At 44.9% G+C, this 16,144-nt stretch overlaps 1 protein-coding gene across 1 annotated transcript in view; it reads left to right on the top strand.

Annotated features, from left to right (window-relative positions):
• Positions 1-16,144, top strand: part of Pik3ap1 (phosphoinositide-3-kinase adaptor protein 1) — a 122,124-nt gene that overhangs the window by 37,529 nt on the left and 68,451 nt on the right. The window contains exon 3 of the mRNA XM_005063603.4: positions 15,583-15,719. Within this exon, the coding sequence (XP_005063660.1) occupies positions 15,583-15,719 (137 nt within the window). The remainder of the gene's footprint in view (positions 1-15,582; positions 15,720-16,144) is intronic.

Below are 16,144 nucleotides of genomic sequence, written 5' to 3' on the forward strand. Positions count from 1 at the left end.
CAGCCTCCAAAACCACAGAGAAATCCTGTCTCAAAAAAACAAAAAAATAAAAAATAAAAAAATCACTCAGACATTTCCCCTCCTTCTGGTTGTTCTGGTGTGAGCAATGTTAAGGCTGGGAAGGCCTGAGATGCTCAGGTGGGGCCTTGAAACATGACCTCACTTCAGGTCCCCTGAGGGGACACTGTGATTCTAATAAGACATAGGGATCAATGGTCATCAGTAGCCAGGTGAGGAAAGCTGACCACATTTAAAACAATCCCCCTCCCCTCCAAAACAAACCAGATTTGCTTGTTCACTCCTTTATTTCCAGCATTTGGAAAGGAGAAGTAGGAGGATCGCTATAAGTTCAAGACCAGTCTGGTCTATATAGCAAGTTCCAAGGACCCAGGTTTATATAGCAAGACCTTTCTTTAACCCTCTCACTAAAATAAACAGCAAACAAAAAATCCAAACCAGTAACCTAAAACAGTTGGGCACCCAGGTAAGCAGGAGTTCCTAACACCAGTACTTGGTAGGAGCAGCAGACTGAGCCTTGTCTCACATGGTCCAGGGACCATCAATTCTAGTAAGAGGATTCCTGGTAGCACTTCCTTGCAAAGGCAGACAGCAGTCTCCCCACTGGTAAAGACAGAGTGGGACTTTCTAGACTTACTGGGAAAAGAGGAAGGGGAGAGGACATAGTAGGTGCAGTATAGATTCTGGTAGTCTAAATTATCCTGGCAGCCCCTCCAGGAAATAGTCAAATTGGGAAAGTCCCCTTGACCTTTCATTTATTAGACAAACTGGTTTGGTTGTTTGAACTGTAATACTGCCAAGCCAAAGTTTTTTGACTATGATCCATTCCTCTGTGGTGGCCTCATAAGACTCTGACACTGGGATATAACAGGAGGACTGTCCTCAGGTCTTAATTGTTAGTAGAAGTTCTTTGTTAATAATGGTCATGATAATAATGACCAGATAGATGGACAGTGCTCAACAATAACAATCCTGAGAATTAGTAATTACAATCTCCATTTTAGAATTAAGTCTCCCAGAAATTAAATAACTTACTCAAGGTGACCAGCTGCTACCTAAACCCCATGTTGCCACGTAAGTGATGGCTTTGAGAGTGTATGTTGTAGGCCCCCAGCTGCCCAAAGTGGAATTGTCCGAGGAGCCAGAGCCTCACTCCACACCCATGGCATTTGACCAAAGGCTAGTTTCATTTAAAAAAATTTAATTAATTAATTTTTTACATTCCAATCCCAGTTCCCCTTCTCCCATTCCCTCCATTGTTTCCTCTTCCCATTTGATCCATGGAGAGGATAAGGCCTCTCTTAGGAAGTCTACTAAGTTTGTTCCATCATTTAGTTGAGGCAGGACCAAGGCACCTCTCCACCCCTTACACACCCCTGTGTCTAGGCTGAGCAAGGTATCTCTCCATATAGAATGGGATCCACTAAGTCAGTTTGTGCATTAGAGTTACATCTTGGACCCACTGCCTTTGGCCTCATGTATTGTCCCAGTCGCGCCACTGCCACCTATATTAAGAGAGTTTAGTCTGGTCTTATGCAGGTTCCCCATTTGTCAGACCTGAGTCAGTGATCTCTCACTAGCTCAGGTCATCTGATTCTGTGGGATTCCCCATCATGGTCTTGACTCCTTTGTTCATATTATCTCTCCTCCCTCACTTCATCCATTGGGTAGTTGTGGATTTCTATATCACCCATTGGGTAGTTGTGGATTTCTATATCTGCTTCCATTTGTTTCTGAAAGAAGGTTCTAGTTTCTCTGGGTGTATTGTAGGCCGGGTAGGTCAGCTTCTTTTATCCAGTAACTGCCCATAGTAGGGGTACATGCTACAGCATGCCCCTTCCCAGAAAACACAGGCATTTCCAATGGCTCACGCTGGTAAGAGTTGTCTTGACAGGTTTCCTCAGTCAGAGGTCTAGCACACCACATCAAATTTTCTTCCCCATCTCCTTCATTGGGACTCAGGTTTAAGGCTGCCTGCCCCTGCCTCCTCCCCCTTTTCTGTCCCAGGCAGCCTTGGCTTCGAAGAAGACCTGGACTACCATACAGCACCATGGAAAGCTTTCACGGCATCTTGTTTCCACCTGCTGACATAAATCAGGGAATCGAATAGCTTCCTGTTTCTCTCCATGTTCTGTCTTGAAAGCCTCAGGGCCCCATGGCCCTGCAGTCACCCTCCCTGAGGTGGAGGTGGAGTTTTCCCTGCTAGTAATTTAGATGGTCCATCTTATCTCATTCATCCATTCATGCAAGAAGCATTTATTGATTTCTCACTATATTCTCAGCTCTGGGGATACAAAGATGAATGAATGAATGCCAGGGAATCTACTCTCAAAGAAGAGCAATTTGGACACCAGATAAACAACACTAATTGCTTTAGTTTTGTAAAGCACTCTTCAGCTTCCACAGGGCTCCTGATGTTCATCACGTCCACAGAAGCCTCGGGATGGTCCAGGCCAGCATAAACAGCCTTTCAAAGAGGAAAAGCTAAGGTCTGGGGAAATTCAACTAGTAAATGACAGGTAGGACTTGAGTCCAGGCTTCTGTGGCTTAGGTGGATGTCTTTCCAGAGTCCCTCGGTAACTGTGCGCTTGGGGAAATAATTAATTCTTTAGAACCTTGGTCTCAATAGCCCTGGGTTTATTTGGGGACAGCTAAGAAAGAGATCTTGGGTTAGAGGAGTTATAGCTTCTAACTTAAAATTTTGAAAATTTGTTGTTGTTGTTGTCGTCAGTGTGTGTGTGTATGTGTGCGTGTGTGTGATGTCAGGGGTGGGGGAGGGCATGTGCCAGCGTGTGCATGTGTCAGTCCAACTTCGAGAAGACATTTCTCTACTGCTCTGTGGGTCCAAGGGATTGAACTCAGGCGGTCAGGCTGGAGGCAAGCACCTTTTCAGTTGAGTGTTGCACCATCCCTTAGAGCAGAATTTGAAGTGCCTTGTCAATTCCTGTTTCTTGAATGCCCTTACCAAGGAGCAACACACTGGACCATGTTGAGAAGCCGAAACAGCATTTCTGACAAGGAGAAATGACCGCAATGCCCTACTCAGAAATGAAAAGTGAAACTGTCCCACCATCTCTGACTTCAGCTTCCAGAATGCTAGGGGTCAGCTGAGCTGGAAAGTAATGCTGACTGAGAGTTTCCAGAAGTTTCTCCACTGGGTTGTGGAGGTGCAGAAGGAACAGGATTTTAATCTCAAGTATCGAAGCTTGATTTTATTATCAAGCCGCTAGCCTTCGCTTGGTTAGGGTGAAAATAAACCACACAGCCGGCTTCAAACAAAGCCCATTTGTCTGTCCTTACACTGGTAAATCCCGACATCACTGTTTGTTTAGATTAGAATTGATTCTTGTACCAGGAAGCCAAGAAGAGCCGGTTAAAAGACCAGTTATTAATGGCCTCATTACAAGCCTTCGTTGTGCCTTTTGAACCAAATTTACATAGCGAGAGGAAGCACATTTATAAGTGTCGGAAACAGATGAAGAAAGAGGAAGCCTCTAGGGTGGGGGTTGGGGGCTAGGGGCGCCTATGGTGCCTCGGGCTTTGTTAGCAACACTGGCGTTTTCTGAACAAAGAAACAGGGGCTCCAGGGCCTCCAGCCCTTGCCTGGGGTGGGGGAAGCTTCCTCCCAGGACTGGGCACTGGGATGCTTCCTCCTAAGGACATTGGCAAGGACCCTTAAGGCAGTGGCAGCTTTCCTTGGCTCTTTTGGGTTGTCTGTGGTTGATGAGAGCAACTTAAGAGATGCCAAGTCTGGGACAGAAGCGGGCGTCTATGGACCTGTTGGTTTAGGAAGGGGAAGCAGGTTTCTCCCATTCCCCCTAGTCAGGATCACACCAGCACTGTGGTTGGTTCTCAGTATCAGCTCCCTCCACCTGTTGGGGGTCATGTTTTCTGAGTAGCCTTGCCTCCGGCCAGGCCTGAAGCTGGGAGCGCCCCGACTTCTGAGTGCCATCCTGTTACATCAGCAGCTTGTGCCCCGGGGCCAGGCAGCGCTCATGCCCCTGCCTCCCTTGGTTCATCTGCTAAATAGAAATGGTCACCTCTGTCACAGGTGCCTAAGAACACTGAAAAGAACAAATATAAAAGTTCATAGGCATTGGCGAGTAAGAGAATTCCAGATAACCCTTAGCTCTTGGATGAGGAGGGAGCAACTCGACCCTATTACACAGGAATGCTTCCTGAGGGCTGAGCTTCGGAGGTTGGAGCACCGTGGTCCCAACTCCATGGGCTGAGGGCCTGGAGAGTGGTAGGCAGATCTATCCCCAGTGGACAGGGTGAGCACTCGCTCTGGTTGCCATGGTAGCCTCGGCTGTGGTGCTATTTTTGTTCAAGCTGAAGAGCAGGTAGGGCAGGGTGGAGAAGAGCAGAGAAGAGCTGTCATTCTTCACCTGAAAAAAACAAAACCAAAAAAACCAGAAGTTAACATTTCACACAGTTTGTGTAGACTGATTATGAGGGGACACATCGATGCAAGGGCCATAGAGGCCTGAGGTCCCCTCTCCTCCTGTCCGATGTCTTGATTCTGAACCTTAAGTGTCTTAAAGAGGACCAAATGGATTACCTGGGAAGTGTAGGGAATTAAAATGGTTACTTGCCTGTGTGAGCCGAACAGGACTTGTGTCGACATACAGGGTATTCTACCCAGAACTTTGTTCGTCTAGTACTGAAAATCCAGATGTGTTGTAAAGCCAGACAGCCTCAGGATTTTACAACCGGTGCAGAGCACCCAGATGGCAAAGCAGGGTGGGTATGACAGGTAAGTCAGCCAGGTTCCAAGAGTTCCAACACTGTGAACCTGAAGATTGGAGGAAGAATGGATCTCTTCCTCCCTCCCTTCCTCTCCTTCCTTCCTCCTTGTTTCCAGGGAGGCAGAGTGGCTGCCATGAACATATTTAAAGTTAGAGTTAAGAATGTGTCCATAGCAAGGACAGCCTCCAAAGCCACAGAGAAACCTTGTCTCGAAAAACCAAAAAAAAAAAAAAAAAAAAAAAAAGAAAGAATAAAAGAAAAAAGAATGTGTCCGTAGGGCTGGGTGTTGGTGGCTCACACCTTTAATCCCAGCACTCAGCAGGCCAGGCAGATCTCTGTGAATTCGAAGCCAGCCTGGTCTACAGAGCAAGTTCCAGGACAAGCTCCAAAACAATACAGAGAAACCCTGTCTCGAAAACAAAACAAAACAAAACAAAATGTGTCCTTAGGATTCTACCCTGTACTTTTTGGCATCATGGGATGAGGAGGGATGATGAAGATGAAGAATACAATATCACCATACTTAACTTACTCTTGATACCAATAAACAATCCTCACTTCATCCCTTTTCCGACTTTAATCCCAGAACCATATTTAGTGGTAAGAATCTGGCAACCCACTGGCCCCTTTTACCAACAATGTGGTGACCATTGACAGCTGGAAGTAGCTGGTCACTTAGCCAGCTGTGCACAGTTACTCTTCTGGGGAGTTTTGTAAGTGAAAGGGGTTAGTTGGATGGGAAATTCAACACTCATTAACCAAGGTGGGTGAGCCAGGGTAGGAAGCTTTGTGGGTGATGACGAAAATGGAGAGGCATCTCAGTGCTTGCCAGGAAGCTGTGGGGAGGAGACTCAAACTCTGCATTCAAGTCCCACCGTTGACAGCCATTCTCCTCCGGCTTCAGCTACCTGTAGTGAGCAACTTCATTCGAGTGTATATATTTAGAAATTGGGGTCAGAGCCAGGCTCACGGTCTTCTTTTCTACTTTCCAAGGACACAATGGCCAAGCCACTAGCAAATATAAACAAGGTGAAGGTAGTGTAACAGGAGAAATGTTTACGGCCCAATTAAGAACCATTTTCTAAGCATGCAGCAGACCGTGCCCGTGGTGCAGTTTCTCAGACATCAGTTAATTACAGCATCTTATTTGTTCCTGGAAGCAGATAGGGCAGGATGCTGGCTTGGCGGCACAGTTGGCCACTGCTTCACGCCGTTTCATGCATTTGAAGGCAAAGTTTTCAGGGTGTGATGGGGTGGTCAGCCACTCCCCTTCTCGGTTCTGACCAGACTTGGAGAGTGTCTGGAATTCTTTAGAAACTAAGTGAACATTAGCACTGGAGAGGCAGAGGCAAGAGGATCTCTTTGAGTTCCAGGCCAGCCAAAGCTACATAGTGAGACTCTGTTTCAGAAAACCAAAACAATACAACCAAACAAACAAAATTTAAAGCAAAAGAAAGTCTTCAACTTTTTTTTAGCAAAATAAAATTGCATCTTGACCATCTCTTGATACGGAGGCTAAACCCTTGTGCATGGCTTTCTGGGAACTTAGGTTTTCCTTTCCCATTCAAGCCTTCAACGTGGAAGGTGGTCCACACTGCTTCCTGTGGCAGCAACATGTCCCCTTCCTGCTTCCCATTACGCCTCATGTCTGACAGCCCAGTCCTTCCTGTCCTCATCGCTGGAGGTCCAGTGCGAGCGACGACACAGTTTCTTGCCCTTACATGTCTGGGTGGACGGCATAGGCTTTGAACAGTCACTGATAAGCAGTGAGTATTCATTGGTGAAATAAGAGTTATGAAACACTTTATTAACTTCTTTGGGAAATACTGTGTCTTTTCTCAGAAGGATCAGCTCCGGCTCTGGAGCAATTCGATTTAAACTAACCACGTGTGTCTCTGTAAACTGGTACTTCTTCTATTTTATTTAAGCTTCTTCAGACTTTGGTTGTATTAGTCATGTGTCCACACCATCTCTGAGCAGTCTGGGACATTAACTCAGGTAATTTAGTTGTATTTTCGGTCTCACTGTGCAGACCAGTGCTTGATAATTCAGTATCATACAGTGCTCACTGTCTCTCACATGGAGTCTCATCTTCCCATTCAACTTAGCTCCTTAAGGGCTCAGACATGGAGGCCTCACCCCTGGTATTCTCCCATGGGACTCAGGTCAGTGCCAGAACATGCCAAGCCTGTTCGGTGGACACCTGTTACGCACTTAGGAAACTGTATAGCAAACTCAGACTTTATTCAGCATGTTGAGAAGTAGCGGTTTCATGATTTAGTCATTGTCACATAGGTAGGACAGATGAGCATGAGTAACAAACAGCTGACATGTTTTACTCTAGGTGGGAAAAAAACCTCTGTGAGCTCCTCTGAAGGTAGGGCAATTCTATGTTCCGGATTCATGGCTGTCCCCCTGAGGAGCCGTCCTGGATCTTACATGTAAATGCAGAGGGAAGACACTCTTTGTTCATGACAACCCCCCTACTTAGACTGCTTGCAAGAACCCTTTGGCTTCCTCGTGAATTTTGTCAGCCACATAGGAGAGTCTTAGAGCCTCTCCTGCCCTTTCTGGCACACAGACACATGTGTTCAGTCTGGCCTCCGACCTCTTTCCAGTTCACAGACACACGTGCTCAGCCTGGCCTCCGACCCATTTCTGTTTCGTTCCTGTTTTGACTAGGTTGACAGAAAACTCTAGTTCTGCTGAAGGTCATTATTTGGCTTCCTTCTCTGGTAACTTTCTTTTTCCCCATTGTCCAAAACTCAGAATAATTTAGTGTGCTCATGCTACAGGACATCCTCCTGCCCTTACGCCTTCGGTTTGCCTCATTTCAACTTTTCAAAAAGAGAATGGTGCTGCATGTCTATAATTCCAGCATTTGGGAAGCTGAAGCAGGAGGTGTTTGGATTTAAGGCCAGCCTGGGTTACAAAACATAGCACAACTCTAAGTAAATAAATATCAACAAAATGGAAGAATTATAGCATAATATATCTTCCTTTGACCCCTCAGTAATCTGGGAATCAATGTTGGGATTTTTTTGGCTTATTTTTGTGCCATATTTCTATGGCACAAAATAATTTTATTGAGATGTAATACACAGAACATCCAGTGAATTTCTTTAAGGTGTGCAATTCAGTGGGCATGGGTATATTATTTGGTACCATAGTACTTGCCATTTAAACCAATTTGGAACATAAAATTCAGTGACATTAATTACAGTCACAAGATTGTGTGAACTGTCTCAACTATACCTGCCCCCAAATGTGTTCAATGTACTTAATATTTTCTTAAGACAATTGTGTTTATTATTCAAGAAAGTTTATTTCAAAGTAAACTTTGCTACTGTAAATGTAAGAACTAGTGTTTTTTTATGTAGAGAGATGTTAACTATAAAATAATAAGACAATGAAACCAAACACCGGTATTAAATTCTTTATTAGGATGCTTAGGGAAGGTTGTGAGCTTATGGACTGGTCCCCTACATGGTGCAGTGAGAGCTAAGCATGTCATAGGTGTATTAAAGGGTCCTTTTACTGTGCTGGAATGGCTTACTCGTTTTTTCCCTTTCCTTCGATTTTATTTATTTACATTAGTCTATTTTTTTCTAAAATAATGTCTATACACTACGTGAATGCAGTGGCACTCAGCTCTTTCCTTTCATCGCGTGGGTCCCAGGTGTCTAACTCAGGTCATCAGTGTGTTATTGAGTCACCTTTCCAGCCCTGCTTTTAAAAGATGTAGGTCAGTGACCACAGCATCGGCTGTATGGCTTAGAATCACACCTGTTCTCCCTGAGTGCGAGGCTCCCTTGCAGTGTGATGAACCCTGGAAGATGGATAGAGTATGGAGTTGAGGGTTACATTTCCATGTAGCATTCACTGTGTGACCTGGACAACCTATTTATGCTTATCTATAACATGGGCAGAATCACACCAATCTCCCAGCTGTAGTAAAATGAAATAATCTATATTATATTTTGTAATATATGATCTATATTATATCATGCCTTTGGAATAGCACAAATGCACAACAGTGACAATTTGTAGTTGGTTTTGAGAACAGTATTTGTTTATACTTCCTCAAGAGTGTCATCCCATCACGCGAGAACGTAACTTGTGTTGTCTGAGAGAGGCCCTCCCAGGATAGTAGGCACTGTTCTTCTTTGCCCTCTGCTATGGAAAACAGACTGAGAAACCGCAGGAGTTCAGCAAAAGAGACCATTGGTGCTGTGGTAGGAAAACTTACCAGAAAGAGAGAGCACAGCTGTGGGCCAGAGGCCAGGTGTACACCAGGACATTAGCTGGTCTAGCTGGTATTAACAGCCTCTTGATTTAGCCCTTCGTCCTGCAGTCACAGAGCTGCAAACAGCAGTGCCCACAATAGCACCGGGCCTCCAAGACAGTGGAGGTACAACTCACGTCTCATGAGCTGCACAGTCACAGCCCAGCCCAGGAAGGGCATGTGACACGGCCTTCTACTGCCCACAGGGAAGGAAGTATAGAGCCACTGTCCCCAATTGCTGCTTCACCTTAGTTGTGCTGTTTCAAATCCCTTCTAGACACAGAAATCTTACCTTTAAAATGAGAAGATGATTCCCATCTCACAGGATTGTGGGGAGGATGGCGTGGAGACTAGTGAGTAGTCACCTTGACACCAGTGGAAGGTAACTTTCATTATTACCAGGATTATTTAGTAATAGTGAATGTGTCAGCAGCCCTCTTGCCTAAGGGTGAGCTGCTCAGTGTGGTTTAGTTGTGGGTCTGACTGCCTGGCATGCTAATTATGTTTAAAAATCATAGCCTTCCCGAAAGTCTATGGTGAACAGATTCCCTTTTAAAGGAAGGAAAAGAGTGCTGTGATTTGCATATGGAAGGATTGCTTGTGTTGACATTGTTTAGACCTGTATAGACACACTGTTCTTCTCATTCTGCCTCAATTCTGAAAGCAAAGCAAATGGACAAGTTAAAAAAAATGTAAGAGTTGAATTGATTAGATTTGTTTAGTTAATCATGATGTGGTTTGTTGGGCAGGACCCTTGTGAATATGACATAGAAGCTAATTTCTTGCTGAGGCTGTTGGGAGACTTGGGGCATTAGAAGACCTGGATGTCCCATGTCATTTCTCTAATGAAAGCGATCTGCAGAGAACTCATGTCTGCCTTAACACAGCCTAGCAGTATCTAGCCACAGAGCAGCTGCACACCCAAACACTACCATAATTTCATGGCCAGACCTAGTTATAGCCTGGCAAACATGCTTTCCAATGTGCACCTGTCCTATTCTTTCAAAGGCATTTCATTCATCTGAATGAAGAGCTCGAGCACAAATTCACACAAGGGATATAGCTGAGGACTTCAGTCAGAGAAATAGTGATTCCCACACTGACTGGCGTCAAAGAACATTTGAGGTAGTCTCCAAAATTTAGTACAATGTGAAAAAGAGAAAAAGATGAGACCAAGCAAAAGAGTAGAAGGGCCACACGCCTGTAATCCTATCACCCTGGAGGCTGAGGCAAGAAGACTGTGAATTTGAAGCTATCTTGGACTACAGACAGATCCTGCTTCCACAAAGATCCCAGGGAAACAAAAGAAAACAACAGAACTTCCCAATAAAGAGTATGGAAGTGCTTAAGGACCGAGTCAGTTTGCCTATGAACTACATGGCAGTAAGGCAAGGGGTGAAAAGTGCTGCTTTCTGTTCTTGTTGAATAAGAGAGATCAGGCCAATGGTTTCCTGAATGTAAGTGGTTGTCCCATGCATCCCCTACAGATGAGATTTGGAGAAACAGGCTATGCAGAGTCTTCTGTAGTTCCCAAATGTGCTGTAGACTTTCTGAAAGCTGAGCCAATGCTGTTACATTTTCAACAGCAAAGAGTCTATCTGTATCTTAACACTGCTCTACCCTGGTTGTGGGTGCTGGGTTTCCACTGCCTTCACCGAGACCTTTACTGTTGGGCTCAGGTAGAAGTGGCACAGGTAGGAATGGAAGAGGGGTCTTCTTGTTCCGGAAGGGAAGCTTGAAGGTGGAGAGATGGTTCAGCGGTTAAGAGCACTTGCTGCTCTTCCAGAGGACCTGGGTTCACGCACCCACACGGCAGTTCACAATTCTCTGTAACTCTAGTTCCAGGGGATCTGACACCACACACAGACATACAGGCACGCAGAGCACCAATGCACATAAATAGAATAAAATAAGAGGAGAGGCTTGGGATCAATGCATTCGATGGGGGGACTCAGGTGGTATTTGCATTGGAGTTGGCTTTTCTTGAATGGAAGCTTTGAATCCCCTGAAGTGGCCCCATTGAGTCACAGCTTCCCTGTATTGGGACAGGGACCTCTATGTCTTGTCAGTCATCACCAGCAATAGCATGGTAGAATAAAGGACATCCTTCCTGACTTCCCGAAACCACTCTGCTGGTTGCTGGTAGTTTTCTAAAGCAGGGTGCATGGACCTGTTGGAAGGAAGCGTTTTCATAGTCCAGCTGAGTGGAGGGTTGGCCCTTGGGGTCAGTTTCATTAGGCCCCAATGGCCTCAATGGCAGGATAGTGAGCCAGGAGATTCATCCCTGAAACTAATAATCCAAGTGGGGCTTTCTCACTATGGAAAATATAAAAACACAGGCAAGGAATGAATAAATGAAGGAAGGAAGGGAGTAAGAAGGGGAGGAGGTAGAGGAGGGGGAGGAAAAGAGGAAGGGGTGGGGGGAGGGAGGGAGAGAAGGAAGGAAGTAAGCAGGAAGGAAAAAGTCACATAGATTTTCTTCTGACCTTTGAAGATGAGTTTAGTAAAATTGAAATCCTGTGGTGTGAAATATGTAATTTTATATCCATTCTTAGCATGTCTCTTCAAACTCTTTCAAAATAACATGGGTTTGTTTGTTTGTTTGTTTTGAGAACAGGGTCTCCCTGTGTAGCCCTGGCAGATCCAGAGCTCAATACATAGGCCAGCCTGGCCTGGAACTCACAGAAATACTCACCATGTGGAGTGTTTTCTATTTTATCCCTGATGCAAAGACATCTTGTTTTAATATATTTATGCTTTGGATATGTATTTTCTCCCAAAGAGAGGCTTCTGGAAGTAGAATTATGTGGTCAAGTGTTTGTACATTTCAATGGTTTTCTCTTCTGCTAGATCTGGGCCTGCCAGCGAGTGAGGGAGTCTATCGTTCGTTTAGTTTGAAGAAGTGAAACAGCAACAAGTTTGTTCTTTGTCGTTTCCCACTGGCTGGTCAGAATGAGTGACACCGTGCTTTTTGAGTGGGGAGGTGTTTTGTATTTCGTCATTTATTGAGCGTGGGATGTTTTAAAAGAGATTTCTATGTCTTCTTCATATAGGAAATCATCCTCTTGTTATGATTACTTAAACAGTTTATGATTTTCCCGTAATAACAGTGTTATAAGAAATAATTCACATGCTTCATGATCCCCTGCTTAAAGAGTTTAGTTCAATAGTCTTTGGTTCATTCACAGATTTGTGCAATTGTCTCAATAGATTCTTAGAATATTTTCATCACCTCAGGAAAGAATTCTATATCCTTTAGTTACTTCCCTGCAGTCACCCAAACTCTTCAGGACCAAGCAGAGTTAACCTGCTTTGAGCTGCCTCTGTTGGTTTGTCTGTCCTGGGCATAGGTATCTGGAATCGCTCGACATATGTGGTCTTCTGCGTCTGACTTCTTCTCTCACTTAGCACAGTCTCTTCAAGACTTATCCCTGCCATGGCACATATCAGAAACTCATCCCCTTTCATTGCTGAATAGTTTCCTTCTATGGATATACCACATATTATTAGTTTTCTTTCCATCATTTTTGTTTGTTTACTAGAATGTTGAAATCATCTTGTCAAGTCTATTGCTCACTGAAATGGCAATTTTTTCAATTGTTAAACAAATCTTTTCCCAAATCAATGACAATATATCCATCTTTTAATTTTAAATATTTATCTTATTTTTATTTTGTGTTTCAATCTGTAGTTCATCTTAATTTCAACTGGGAGTTTTGTGGATTAGGAAGGGTTTCACAGTCTCCTATCCCTCCTCCAGGACTGCCAGGACTACCTGCTGAGTCATCATCTTTCCATTTCCTTTTCTTGTGGTGATTTACTCTTCTTTTTCTGTTTTAATTTTTAAAAGACTGCTTTTAAGAGTACTAGGTTTCCAGCAAAAATCAAGTGGAAAGTGTGAAGATTTCTATACCTTATGTGCAGTGTCCAACACTATCAGCACCCAATGCCATGAGGGTACAGAGGTTTCAGTGGATCCATTGATGTTATGAGCCTACTGTACACCACAGTGCACTCATGGTATTGTCTAGTCAGTGGATTCGGACAAATGTATGATGGTGTATATCCACCTTATAGTATCATGAAAAATACATCTACTAAAAAACCAAACCTATGCAGTCTGACTCTTTATTCAATCCTCCCTCCTCCCAAGCCCTGGCAACCATGGATTTTTTTCTCCAGTAGTTTTATCCTTTTCTAAATGTCATATAGTTAGAATCACGGAGTCTACAGGCTTCTTCCACTCAGCATACTCCTTTACTTTCTATTACTGTAATAAACACCACGACCAAAGCAACCTGGAGAGGAGGAATTTTTTTGGCTTACAATTCATTACAAAGAAGCAGAAACCTGGAGGCAGGCATCAAAGCAGAGATAATGAAGATAAGTTTAGGGGCTTGCTCTCCATGGCCTGTTTGTTTCTTTAACTGCCTAGGACCACGTTGCTCTGGGGTGACATGGGTTGGGTCTTCTCACTTCAATCATTAATCAAGAAAATGCCCCCACAAACTTGCCAATTGGGCCCATTTTCTCAGTTGAGGTTCCCTTCTCCAGGATGAGCCTAGCTTGTGTCAAGTTGACAAGAACTAACCAGATTTGTTTCTTCAAGGAGCTCCTTTCTGTCCAAGGCTGTATTCCATGCTTTTGCTACTGCTTGTTTATCCTCCATTCAGCTTCTAGAGGATGTCTTAGTTGCTTCCAGCTTCTGGCAGCTATGGAGAAAGCTGTTATAAACATCTGTGTGCAGGTTTTTGTGTGTACATAAATTTGCAGCCACTTTGGGAAAACACCAAAGAGTGTGTTTTTGTAGGATTTCATGGTAGAGTATATTTAGTCTGGTAAGAAATTGCCAAAGTGCCTTCTGAAGTGGCTGCACTGTGTTTGCATTCTCACTAGTAGAGGGAGCCTGATGGTGCATGTCCTTGAAGATATTTGGTGTCATCTATGTTTTAGATGTTGACCATTCTAATAGGTGTGTCATGGTTATGTCATTGTTGCTTTGATTTGCATTTTCCTAGTAACATGGATGTGACTCATCTTTTCGTGTGTGGATTTGTCATCTGTACATAGGCATATACACAGTCTTGGGTATAACTTCACAAGGAGGGCTGTTGATTACTAGATGCTGATTAGGAGCCCTGCTGAAGAGGCCTTATATGTTCTCACCATTGTCTGACCATCTTAGCCACGCTCTTCACATCCGCACACCTCTGTCTGCCCAGAGTCTGTGTCCTAGTTTCATTTCTGGTGCTGTAATTAAAGCAGGTTAGGGAAGAGAATGTTTGGTTTAATATCCAGGTTACAGACTGCCACAGAAGGGGAAACCAAAGTAAGAACTCAAGCATTTAGTCATGTCACCCCATCCTACTCCATTCCGTCCCATCTCACCCTACCCCACCCCACCCCATCCCACCCCACCCCATCCCACCCCATCCCACCCCATCCCACCCCACCCCATCCCACCCCATCCCACCCCATCCCACCCCACCCCATCCCACCCCACCCCATCCCACCCCACCCCACCCCACCCCATCCCACCCCACCCCACCCCACCCCATCCCACCCCATCCCACCCCACCCCACCCCATCCCACCCCATCCCACCCCACCCCATCCCACCCCATCCCACCCCATCCCACCCCACCCCATCCCACCCCACCCCATCCCACCCCACCCCACCCCATCCCACCCCATCCCATCCCACCCCATCCCATCCCACCCCTTCCCCCCATGCTCCCAATTTGCTCAGGAGATCTTGTCTTTTTCCCCTTCTCTGGGGGACCATGTATGTCTCTCTTAGGGTCCTCCTTGTTTCCTAGCTTCTCTGGTGGTGTGGATTGTTGGCTGGTAATCATTTGCTCTATGTCTAAAATCCATATATGAGTGAGTATATACCATGTTTGTCTTTTTGTGACTCACTCAGGATGGTTTCTTCTAGTTTCATCCATTTGACTGTGAATTTCAAGATTCCATCGCTTCCCCCTCAACCCCCCCACGCTGAGTAGGACCCCATTGTGTAAATGTACCACATTTTCTTTATCCATTCTTTAGTTGAGGGACATCTAGGTTGCTTCCAGGTTCTAGCTATTAACAAATAATGCTGCTATAACATAGTTGAACAGATATTCTTGTGTATGAATGAAAATACCTGCCTCTTTTTTTTTTTTTTTTTTAGATTTATTTACTGCGGAGTTTCTTACCCTCTTGTAAAGTAGGCAATTCCTTTCTGACTCCATTTTCCTTACCACCATTCAGCCCTGCGTGAAGTCCCATTGGTTGAACCTAAACTTGCCTGCCTCAAACTTTTTGGCCTTCCCTCCATGACATTGTCCTCTTACTGTCATTCTACTCTATAGCATGCAAAGCGGTTGGCTCCTCTTTTGTGACTTAGTGAGTCACTGCCTTCATCTTGGATTTGTGTGACACTCACAGCCGCTTCCTGCCTGGTGATGTGTGGGACTTTTGGGGGTGAAGCATGTTTACCAGTTCTCCTTTTTCTGCTCCCATTCAGTCATGTTCTGTATTCCGTAGATTCTGGCTGTGACTCAGTAACTGACACGGAGCCTGAGGACGAGAGAGTTCTTCCTCTCTCAAAGCAGACAACCCTGCCTCTGGAGATATCGTCTGGGAACCTGATGGTGGTGCAGCCGGACCGCATTCGCTGTGGGGTAGGCATCCTGGGGGTCTGGTAGATTCCTATTAGAGCACTGACTTTTCAAGTAAATGCCTTTGTTGCAGTAAAGGGTGTGAGGGTATTGTAATACATTGTATTATAACAACAGCCTTCCCTTGGGACCCACATCACCAGGGCCTGGGACACGAATAGCTCCTTTGAGTCAGAGCATTAAACCTGGGAGTGTATGTGTCCTCAGTGCAAGAATTCTGTTTCATGAATATATAACACAGGGCAGACAGGACACCAGCAGACATGAACATTGTTAGATATTCCAGAGTTAGAGGCCTAATCTCTTCCCACTGGCCCAGCCCTCGGAAGACAAGTGGCACATTCTGGGAACCTGCTTCTTCCTTAACTGGCCATTACCCTGGCCTCAGGGAGGGCTTTAAGGTTTGATGACTGATACTTGCTGGTCAA

Source organism: Mesocricetus auratus, unplaced genomic scaffold (assembly GCF_017639785.1).
Source record: "Mesocricetus auratus isolate SY011 unplaced genomic scaffold, BCM_Maur_2.0 Super-Scaffold_4256, whole genome shotgun sequence".
Lineage (NCBI taxonomy): Eukaryota > Metazoa > Chordata > Mammalia > Rodentia > Cricetidae > Mesocricetus > Mesocricetus auratus.